At 42.9% G+C, this 9,911-nt stretch overlaps 1 protein-coding gene across 1 annotated transcript in view; it reads right to left on the bottom strand.

Moving 5' to 3' along the window:
- Positions 1-8,708, bottom strand: part of LOC306965786 (E3 ubiquitin-protein ligase NEURL1-like) — a 36,200-nt gene extending 27,492 nt beyond the window's left edge. The window contains exons 1-3 of the mRNA XM_079560342.1: positions 8,576-8,708; positions 2,589-2,827; positions 1,077-1,398 (exon numbers count right to left, since the gene is read on the bottom strand). Coding sequence (XP_079416468.1) covers positions 1,077-1,398; positions 2,589-2,827; positions 8,576-8,609 — 595 coding nt within the window. The 5' untranslated portion in view covers positions 8,610-8,708. The remainder of the gene's footprint in view (positions 1-1,076; positions 1,399-2,588; positions 2,828-8,575) is intronic.
- Between the last annotated feature and the right edge of the window lie 1,203 nt (positions 8,709-9,911).

The raw sequence follows: 9,911 nt of genomic DNA on the forward strand, positions 1-9,911 counted from the left end.
AAAAGGAAAGACAACTGATTGACAGTGGCATTTTGATGTACTCGTAATCATTGCTCAAGAAGAAAACAGCTAAAACACAGCCCCAGAGAGTGCACGTTCATGTGATATAACCAGGAAATGTGGCACAGACGTAGCAACGCTGTATGTCGAGCTACAGCAGGATTTACTAAAGATCTGCTTCACTCCTCAGACTAAATTAACACATCAAAGAGGAAACAGAAAACTTTTATCTATGAATTTTACAGATTGTCATGTCAACAGAGTCTCAGACTGAGTCAATGTTTAAGCTGCTCAAGCCGTTAGCATGCCACCGGTTAGCATTTAGCTTCAACCACGATAAACACATGTGTGGCTCACATCTCCGAACACTGAGGAAATACTACAGTAACAGCTCAGCTCTGACCTCTGTCACATGTTGTATCCAAGGCTAGATGTTTGAAGTGTGGTTCAGGGCTTTCTCCTGGAGAGGTCAGAGCTGAGCTGTTGAGGCTAAATGCTCACCGGTAGCATGCTAACGTCTGGAGCAGCTTAAACAATGAGTCACTGATTTCTTCACATAAACGTGAACTCTCAAGGGCCGTGTTTTTACAGTTATCTTTCTGAGCAATGATTACGAGTACATACAAATGCCACTGTCAAACAGCTGTCTTTCATTTACCTGAGTAGAGATATTGTTACATGTTGTAGTATTGCACAATTCTACTTTGGTATTCAAAATTGCATAACAACAAAAGTCAAAACCACAGTACCTAAAGTTGAAGACTTTCTGATGCAAAAATAGACCTACTTAAAACACTGTGTTGCATAAATGCGCCACTGTACTTTGATCTAACGACTTTCAATGGAATGGGACTTACTTTCCACCGTGCTGAAATTCCCTGTAGTGGGAGATCTCTTTGATAGTAACTATACAATTCCAACTTATCTCCCAACATCTTTTCCACTGCGGCATTTTGCTGATTTGGGGGAAAATTAGAGGAGCAGCTGTTGTGTTGAGGTAACATCCACCGCAGAGCCACTTACTTTAAACACTTTACTTTAAATTGTGTCAGATGCTGTGCGGTTTCTGGACTCACCGAGCAGCTGGACCCCTCTGGTGAGGCCGTAGACGTCGATGAGAGCCCACAGCGGTTCGGACATGTGCACGCCGCTGAAGAAAAGCATGGGGCTGGACTGGTTGACCCGGTAGAACACGCGGCCCTTCTTGTCCACCCAGAAGGAGACGACGGTGCCTTCGTTGGAGAGCTCCTCTGGCAGAGCCTTGGCCCAGAAGCCGCTCTGCAAGACCAAGTCGGGACAGGCATACTTGGGCAGGCTGTCCGGGTTGATCCGCGAGGGGTCCTTTGAAGTGAAACCCAGACGCAGCGCCCCACTCCAGCAGCACTGCTTCTTAGTGATCTGCGGGGGATGGTGATAAATATGGATGAGGCTTTACTTCTTTTGAAACTTTCATCGAGAAATTACATGTCAAAATGAGCTAGGATGGGAAAACGCCAATGGATGTTGTTCGTGTTCTCATGTGAATAGCACATTTGATATGAGTGCGTACTAGTCACTCTGATGGGTGAGGGACAGAATTACTAGTATATTCCAGGTGGGGCTTTGCTTTGTCCGGATTTTGAATCTTCTCGTGTCTGACTTTCCTTTAGGGTCTGAGATTTTGAACATCAATTCAAAACATACTCCAGCATGGTAGTCCAGACCAAGATCTGTGCTCAAGATCTGGGGTAGGGTCCATGATTGCCATGCTGTAGTTGTCCATTGCTCCTGATTGCTTGCACTAAGGCACTGGTTGAAGGATGAGTCAAATACAGTTAAATATAATGAAAAAAATCTACTATGAACACAATAAAGTCTACAATACAAAAATAGTTCTTACTTGCCCCTTAAGAAGGGACTTTTTGTCACTGGAGTCCTATAAAAGAAAAAGAATATTTGAATAACAAAAAAACATTTTGTTTTCTTAAGCACTGGAAGGCTAGACCCCCCCAGCCAGAAACAAGGGACACATGGACTGTTGTCTATCGGCACGCACTCCTCAGGAAATACTCTTCGAAAAAAATGTAGACAACCTTTTCTGACATTTTAACAAAGCTGGACTTGAGCACTGATTCCACATAGCTTGTTGTCGCTGCTGTTTTTTGGTTTTATTTATAAAGACCTGGTATGAAGAGAAGAAAGGGGTTAGTGTCAGTTCCAAAACAGATCATACTGTATGTTTATCACCTGCCCTCCATTTGTTGTCTCATTTCAAAGCTCTATTGACTTTGCATTTGCCATACCCGATAAAGAGCATTGCTCACATGGCAGTGCTTGGCCCGGGCTCTCATACATGCAGACATAGATGGGCTGATAGTGAAGTGGAAACTTGTCCAAAGCTGCAGGTTTGGCCCACACAGGAACAGACGGGAGGAGAGTGAGAAGTTGATTTGTTTTGTTTTCACACTGTTCAGAAAGTTCCCAGCCTCTTAGCACATACCTTTAAGACTTTAATACCTTTATGTCTGCTTTTAAGTGACTCATAAAAGTGCAACAGGACTAAATTGCAAAGCGACTGCAAACGTTGGTAAATTTAGATATGGTTTTACCTTTAGTCGGACTTGCTCGTACACAGCGATGGGCCTGTTGCTGAACGTGATGGCGTTGCAGAAGCTGGCCTGTCTCTTCACCGTTCTCTGGGACAGGTCCATGACGATCTGGGAGCCCTTGGCGCTCGGGTGGAAGAGCAGAGGGAAGGACGACTGGCCGCGCGGCTGGAGGGGCAGGCAACGCTTGGGCTTGCGGTGGCACCGGTGCATCGTGGAAGGGAACGGGCCGTTCATAGAATCTGCACGACGTGTCGGGTCACATGAGAGCAGAAAAAGGCCAGGTCACATTCAAACTTTCATCAAAGGTACAAGCAAGTTTATGCACCTGTTATCAAAAGACCAGCTCCAAGCCAAAATACATTTATTTCAAAGATCACTCAAGTAGATGAAAGGAAAACTGCAGCTGTGAAAAGTTAGTCAAATGGGCCTCACTTTACTTTTTGTTTTTAAAAATTGTATTTGAATTGGCCTGTGATGCAGCATTACAGGAACACAATTGAAGATTGAGAGGCAAATGAGGCACAGTGGCAGTAAACAGCACATTACACTTGTTTAATAGCTCTGCAATAGAAAGTCTTCATTTGGTTGCGGTAAAGGTTGAGCAGAAAAAAATATAAGTAAGGCTCTAGAATTCATGCTGTAATGAAACTTCAATCTTCAGGCTTGACTGGTGGAGATGACTTTCCTTCTGTAGCCACACATGCCCTGAGGCTGACTGGCAGAGATCAGTGTGGGAGTGAGAAAGGGTTTGCCCAGGCACAACTGCTGCTGCTGCTGCTGCTGGAAATGACAGAAGTTGCAAAAATAAGCCACAGGACTCATGTGACTCATGCTAATCACCACAGTTTTATTTACTCCTCCCCTGAGAAACTGTGAAATACGGCTCGCCCTACTTCTAAGAACACACTCCTGATAAATATCTCCTCATCACGTCTGTCAGTGCGGGGTGCGGATTGATGACGGATTTACTTCAGGAATCTTTGGGAAAAAGGCTCCACATATAAGTCCCTATCCGAGCCAACGCATCCCTCTATCCCGCTGCTGCTGATTTGGAGGCGCTCCTCACATGATGTTTTTATTCGTTTTGAGCCAGACCTCTGATGATTCATACAAGGCAGGGATATCAAGTCTAGAGTAAACAAGCTTGATATTCCATGCATTAACCATAAGCCTTTATTATATTAGACATATGAACCACGCCTAAAAAGTTACACTGGGTTCAAATGAGGATTTCACTGAGGTTTCACGCTACATTTCCTTCTCTGAAATAATCTGCTCCATTAATTCACGCTTGCGATACGAGGACACAGGTTGGAGATTTTCTACAGTTTTATCAAAAAATCATATCTGCTGTGTTAAGGAAAGCAGAAACAAGTCTCAAACTAAAAGAGATGTGGATCATAACAACAAAGAAGCAACCTGTGAAAATGCCTTGTTTGTACAGCTATGTTTTATATGCTAATTCTCTGTATGCAGCAAACACCGTGTGTGTATCAAGTATTGTTTGTTATCAGTGTAGAGTTGCTATTAGTGCTAAAAGTAGTCACAAAATGTGATTGTGTTCAGTCAGTGTAAATATGCAAGTAAATAGGCAAGTGAAAAATGAACAGGTATCAGTATTTTGATACTCGAGCCAATATGAAAAGTACTGACACTCGTCTAAACATCAATAATTGAATTACTCTACAACTTGTATCTGTTAGATCTGAAATTTGTTGAATTTTTTTTTTAACTCTTAACCTCTGCCTTAACTAAGTGCATTTTCTCCAGTTCGGCCGACCTTACCCAAATCTAAAAGTTTTGTGACTGGAGAACTACAGGCCAGTGTAACGTCTCATTTGAAAGCTAAGACCAACAAAACGGATCTAAACAAATTGGTTTTCTCGCGTTATTTTTTCCATTGCACTTTTGTGGCGTTCTTTGTTGCGTTTTTGTCACATTTTTGCCACTTTTTCCATCGCTTTTTTGTCATGTTTTTACCACATTTTTGTTACATTTTCGTCCCCTTTTTTTTGTCGGTATTTTAACGCTTTTTTCAAGAAGCTTTAGATTTAGGTAAAGCCAAACTGGAGAAAATGTTCAGGCAGGGGTTAAGAGGTTAATCTGTATCAATCAGCCTATGCAGATGAGCAGCATTAGAGATTGTGGCCTTGGTAATTTCCCATTATTTCAATGCAATTTACATTTAAATGCATTGATATCACGATTTGCGAAGCTAGCCTGAGGATTACTTGGTATCGGATTGAATCAAAACTCACCAGTATCGCCCCTTCCAACTAAAAGTAACTTTGAACAAGATACACTTCCGATCAAAAATATTGTACTAACAAACACAACATAGTGTGGGGTTTTGAAATCACTTTGGGCTTTGCACTGTCGTCAAAATGTGTTAAGCCCGACCACACACAACTGACAGGCAGATCCCTCTCCTGTCTGGGTGGAGTGACCTTGGTGGTTCAGGAGGTCAACACATACCTCTGAGAACAAATCAATTAGAGCTGTCATCCTCACTAACCGTGATCATTTAGCTTCTCAGCATTATCTCTCTGCCGCAGCCGCCTTTGCCATTTTAAGGTGCAAGCTCAAGTTCAGGGATGACCTTGGAGAAGCAGTAAACAATCAACCCACCCCCTCGCAGGAATCTTCCCATCCTCGGCTCCAGCCAGCCAAGTGCTCTGGACTCGCTGCAGTGTGTTTGCTGAGCTCTCCTCTTGGTTTTGTCGCCGGAGAACAATGCGCTATTGTACTCCCTGGACAACAGTGGTCTTTTAATGAAGTCATAACAAATCCTCCAACTATACAGAGACCATGATGTCAGATGAAATGCGAGGTCTTCAGGAAGACACTACAGGCCAGTGATTGTCCTCCGCAGTGACTAGACCAGCACTGAGTTTCCTGTTTGTCTGAAATACACTCCTCTAAGGTCATTGAGAGTGAGGTCATCGGTGAATTGGGTTATGCTTAATCCATTCAATATTGGAAGATGAGAAAAATAGCAAAAAATAAAAGTTCATAGTTACTGGAACAGGCCCATCCAGATGCTGCATAAAAAGTGCATGGAAGATTGATGAACTATCGCACACTAGTTTAGGCAAGTGACATTGCAATTCATGACTCATACCACATATGAATACAGAGTGTGATGTCTCATAGTACTACTACTTGAGGATAAGATTTCATTCATCTCACAATGGAGATATTCACTTGTTACATCAGCTCTCAAGAACACATAAGTAATAGCAGATGGAGGTATCTTCAATGAATATAAGAGCTTTAAAACTACAAGTATATATATTCTTACAGCTATATGGACATAGGGAAGGAAATATCATTTGTATAGCACCTTCACATGACACAAGTGACCCAAAGAAGAAGAGCGGCTGCAAACATCTGCCCCTAAGGACGCTCTGATCACCACCAACTACTCGCTAACACCCCACTCCCACAGGCGACCGGACAGTCTCCCAGATAAGAGAAACAAGCCATTAAAAGTAGCTATTTAGCTTAATGAAAGACATCTGTAATTCGAGCAACAATACACAATATACGCCACATAAAGTCAAGTTTAGCATATGAGTGTCTTCCCCCCCCCCCACCCCTAATACGAGCTGCAAACAGGCACTCTTGTACACACCATTGTGGCTAACACATTGGCTGTCACACGCTGTTTACAAAGTCGCACAAGTCTGCCAGTGAGGTCCACGCTAACACAGACCAGAGTCCCTTTGGGCTAATGCAGGTACCAAAACGAACGTCACAGCGCACCAGCGGAGACTTGGCTTCTACAAACGGCCAATGACAAATAAATAAAGACGAGATCTGGTCAGTATCATCTGCAACATGCTTTAGTTTAGGGCTGACCTCAGTTATCAGCTTCTCTACACTGGGCAAAGACGTCACATGATCAGCTAATGGTAGTGATCAATTAATGGGGTCGTATCATGCTATTATGGACTATATAAAAAACAAATCAATTGAATGCGGCTTCACACATTCTGTATTCAGACTGCACAGTGGCTCCACTGTGCACATAACAACAACACTACACAGATAAAAAGTAATGATGGTGAAATTATTATCGGTAAACGGTAATCAAATTAGAAATAGCCAGTGGCAGACCAACTATTTTATGACCAGTTACTCAATTTTGGACATTTCCCAAACATAACACTTCGAAACACCTGGCAAAAATGCACACTAAACATTAGGCTATGACTCATCAACTCACTACAACATTTCAATATTTAAAGTCGCTGTTTGTCTGTCCCAAAAATCAAATGTCATTAATGACTCTTATACAAATTTTCATATGTGGAATCATCTTGTTAACAAGGGTTGCACTGTTTCCTTAACCCAAAAACTGGATAAAGAATAGCCAGATTTATGCCAAATTGAGAAGCACAAATATGAGAAAAAACACATAACAATATATTGCAATATTTCACAAAACCATTTCAACATAACTCTTTCCACACATACGTTACAGTGAGTTTCTGTTTTAGGTTGTTAGAGGAAATCTTGGTCAGGCAGAAGACCTCAGTGGCCTTGTGATAAATGGTGGTGCCTCTTGTGATATAGACATCACATCGAACCGTAACTTTGACAAAAATCACCACACACAAAGCTTGAGACTAGCCCAATCACATGACGCTATCACAGTGCCCCAAACCCAAACCGCTTCACTTCTACATAATGACCTGCAATGTGTTCCTGTAGGAATGGCATGTCCATGGTGAAGCCCACAGGGCCGGATGGATGCAATGCCTGAGGTCTGGACATAGGCTGTGGGACATGACAGGGATTAGGTACAGTATATTTACAGTTCAGCTCTTGTCAGGAAGCCAGGAATTCCAATACACTGAAGACTGCGAGGGCACTAAACAACACTTCACAGCGGGTCACGCCAAAATGTCCGCCCGTGTGTCAAGGTTAATGATAGCTGAAATAAAGGTGCTATTAAAAGATATTGGGGGGTGGTGGAGTTTTGCATGAGTGTGTAATTAGCTCATATTCTTATACAGGCATTAGGCAATTAGACAGTTTTTCTTTTTTCTGTGTGAGAGTCTTGGTCCCAGAATGGACCCTATTGCACATGTTTTTAGTGACAGGGGAAACCAAAGCACCCAAACAAAACTTTCACAGATGCAGGGAGAACATGTGATAACTAACCACTGTGCCATCTTGCCGCACCAACTGCTAAGGTAATTCAAGGCACCGGGCTTTAAAGTTGTAAACCAAAATCAAAAGCAGAGTATAACTACATAAATAATCAAGCGAGAACTTCTGCTTTGGTACAAATGACTCAAACTCGTATGATTTTCTTCTGCTTACTTTATCCCCAATGTTTGAACTTTTCTCATAGTTACAGTGACAGTCATTTAGTGAGATCCCCTTATAAGTGAGCATCACATAGCCTACTTTTACACAGCATTATGAATACAATGTAAATAGTGAAACAAAAAAATTATGAAGAATACAACAGGGATTTAATTCATGGGCTATATATAGATATTTAGACGTGTTATTCATGTTTTGTGTGGGCCGCATTGTGTCTAGGCCTGAGGCTACGTTACTTCAATAAATCGTTATCAAAAGTACAACATTTTTATAACATACATCGTGATGATACAGCAATCTGAAAGCAGTTTCAAAGTTTCCACTTGGATGATGCCCACTGTCTTGCAAGAAGTTTAAGCTATTAAGTCTCAACATCAAACACCGTGCGTAATAACAGTGGGCTTATAGAATGATTGTTCAAAGCCAGGCTAAATGCTAATGTACACCTTTATATAGACCAGTCGTGACTTAGAAAACATAGTGAGACTTGGCTAAAGCAGCTACTTGTGATGTATTGCTGCCTGCAGAACACCCACTTCTCCCACGCCGCCTGAAGCGCACGGGGCGCACGCTGCATCAGACAGCAACACGCTTTCCCATCCCAAATCCTCCATCATGACATCGTGTGATACATTTATGTTCTGGCTTACCGTACAAGGTATTCCTGGTGATCTGACCTCCCATGGTCTCCTCCGGTGCGTGTGATGCCGTTACCTCCCGCAGCCTGTCACAGTGCTCCCGCCGGTTTCACGGGAGCGCACGCATTATTGTGGAGCCACGGCAGAAAACGCGCTGCCTTGGCGGAGTTCACAGACAGGTCGAGACCGTTTACAAGCGTTTTTTTTTTCTTCTTTTTTTTTGAGGGGGGAAATTGAGTGAAGTAGAGTGAGGGCAGCAGCAGGCAGACGCGTACAGGCAGAAACTGTGTGCAGCGATCCCCCTCCACTCCGCGCACGCATCACGCTGGAATTAGCATAAAAAAGGTGGTGGGGGGGTGGAGTCACAGTCACCGCACGACCCAACCTCCGACTACAACGTGCCATGAACGGGATTTCAGTTATTTTGTTGCATGGGTTACCAAGATTTGACTGATTTGTTTTGGTACCAAGGTGGGTAGAGTGGAGTTGCTGAAAACATGTTAGTCAAGTAGCACGCACAAGCTTTTCTCAGGTAGCTATAGCATCCAAGATTGTGTAGCATCTGCTGTTAGCAAATTAGTAGACAGACACTTTATGCACATTTCGATTTCTCCAAGCTCTAAGGTACTGTATATTAAATGCAAAATAACGGTTGTCTGAGAGACTTGTTATCATAAAAATGTCAAGTCTTTTGAAGTTTGTGGCACTTACGCATTGGCACCAGGCAGATGGTATATTTACTTTCCCGCAAATTCATGTACTGAGGGACTTTTCGAAGTACCCTGTAAGTAAGTTGGTGCTTTATTTGTCATTGTACAAGCATACACCTAAATACTGTTCAGGTGCTAGTCCTGAGCCGCACCATCACTGTGGGCCAACCTGACCAGCATGTTTTTGGAGTTCGGCGACTCCTGGTTCGGTTTGTTCCTGTTTTAGAGCGTGGTGTCCTGCACTGGTCAGCTCATCCACCTCCTCCTTCCTCTTCCTCCTGTGCAGTTCCCTCTGCTCCACAACAGTCTTTCCCTTTTTTGGCGGAAGAGCTCAGCAGATAACTGTTTTTTTTCTCCAGTGAACGTCCATTAGCCAGAACAATAGTAGGGACAGAAGGCATGTGTGGCTTAGATGTGACTCTTGCCCGGAAAACCTCCTTGTATGTCCGTTTTTTTTGTCTCCTGTAGCGCCTCTTGTGACGCTTCCACTGTGCTGCAGGAGTGGGGGGTCTTGGTGCCTCTTCAGCGTTTCAGAAGAAGTCATTTGTAGATCTCAAATGTGTTAAGCTCATAAGCTAGCTGTTTGTTTACTCTATGTTTTATTAGTTTTATCACACAGTGCTTTTTATTGTACTAGA

This window comes from Gobius niger (genome assembly GCF_951799975.1).
Source record: "Gobius niger genome assembly, chromosome: 7".
Classification (NCBI taxonomy): domain Eukaryota; kingdom Metazoa; phylum Chordata; class Actinopteri; order Gobiiformes; family Gobiidae; genus Gobius; species Gobius niger.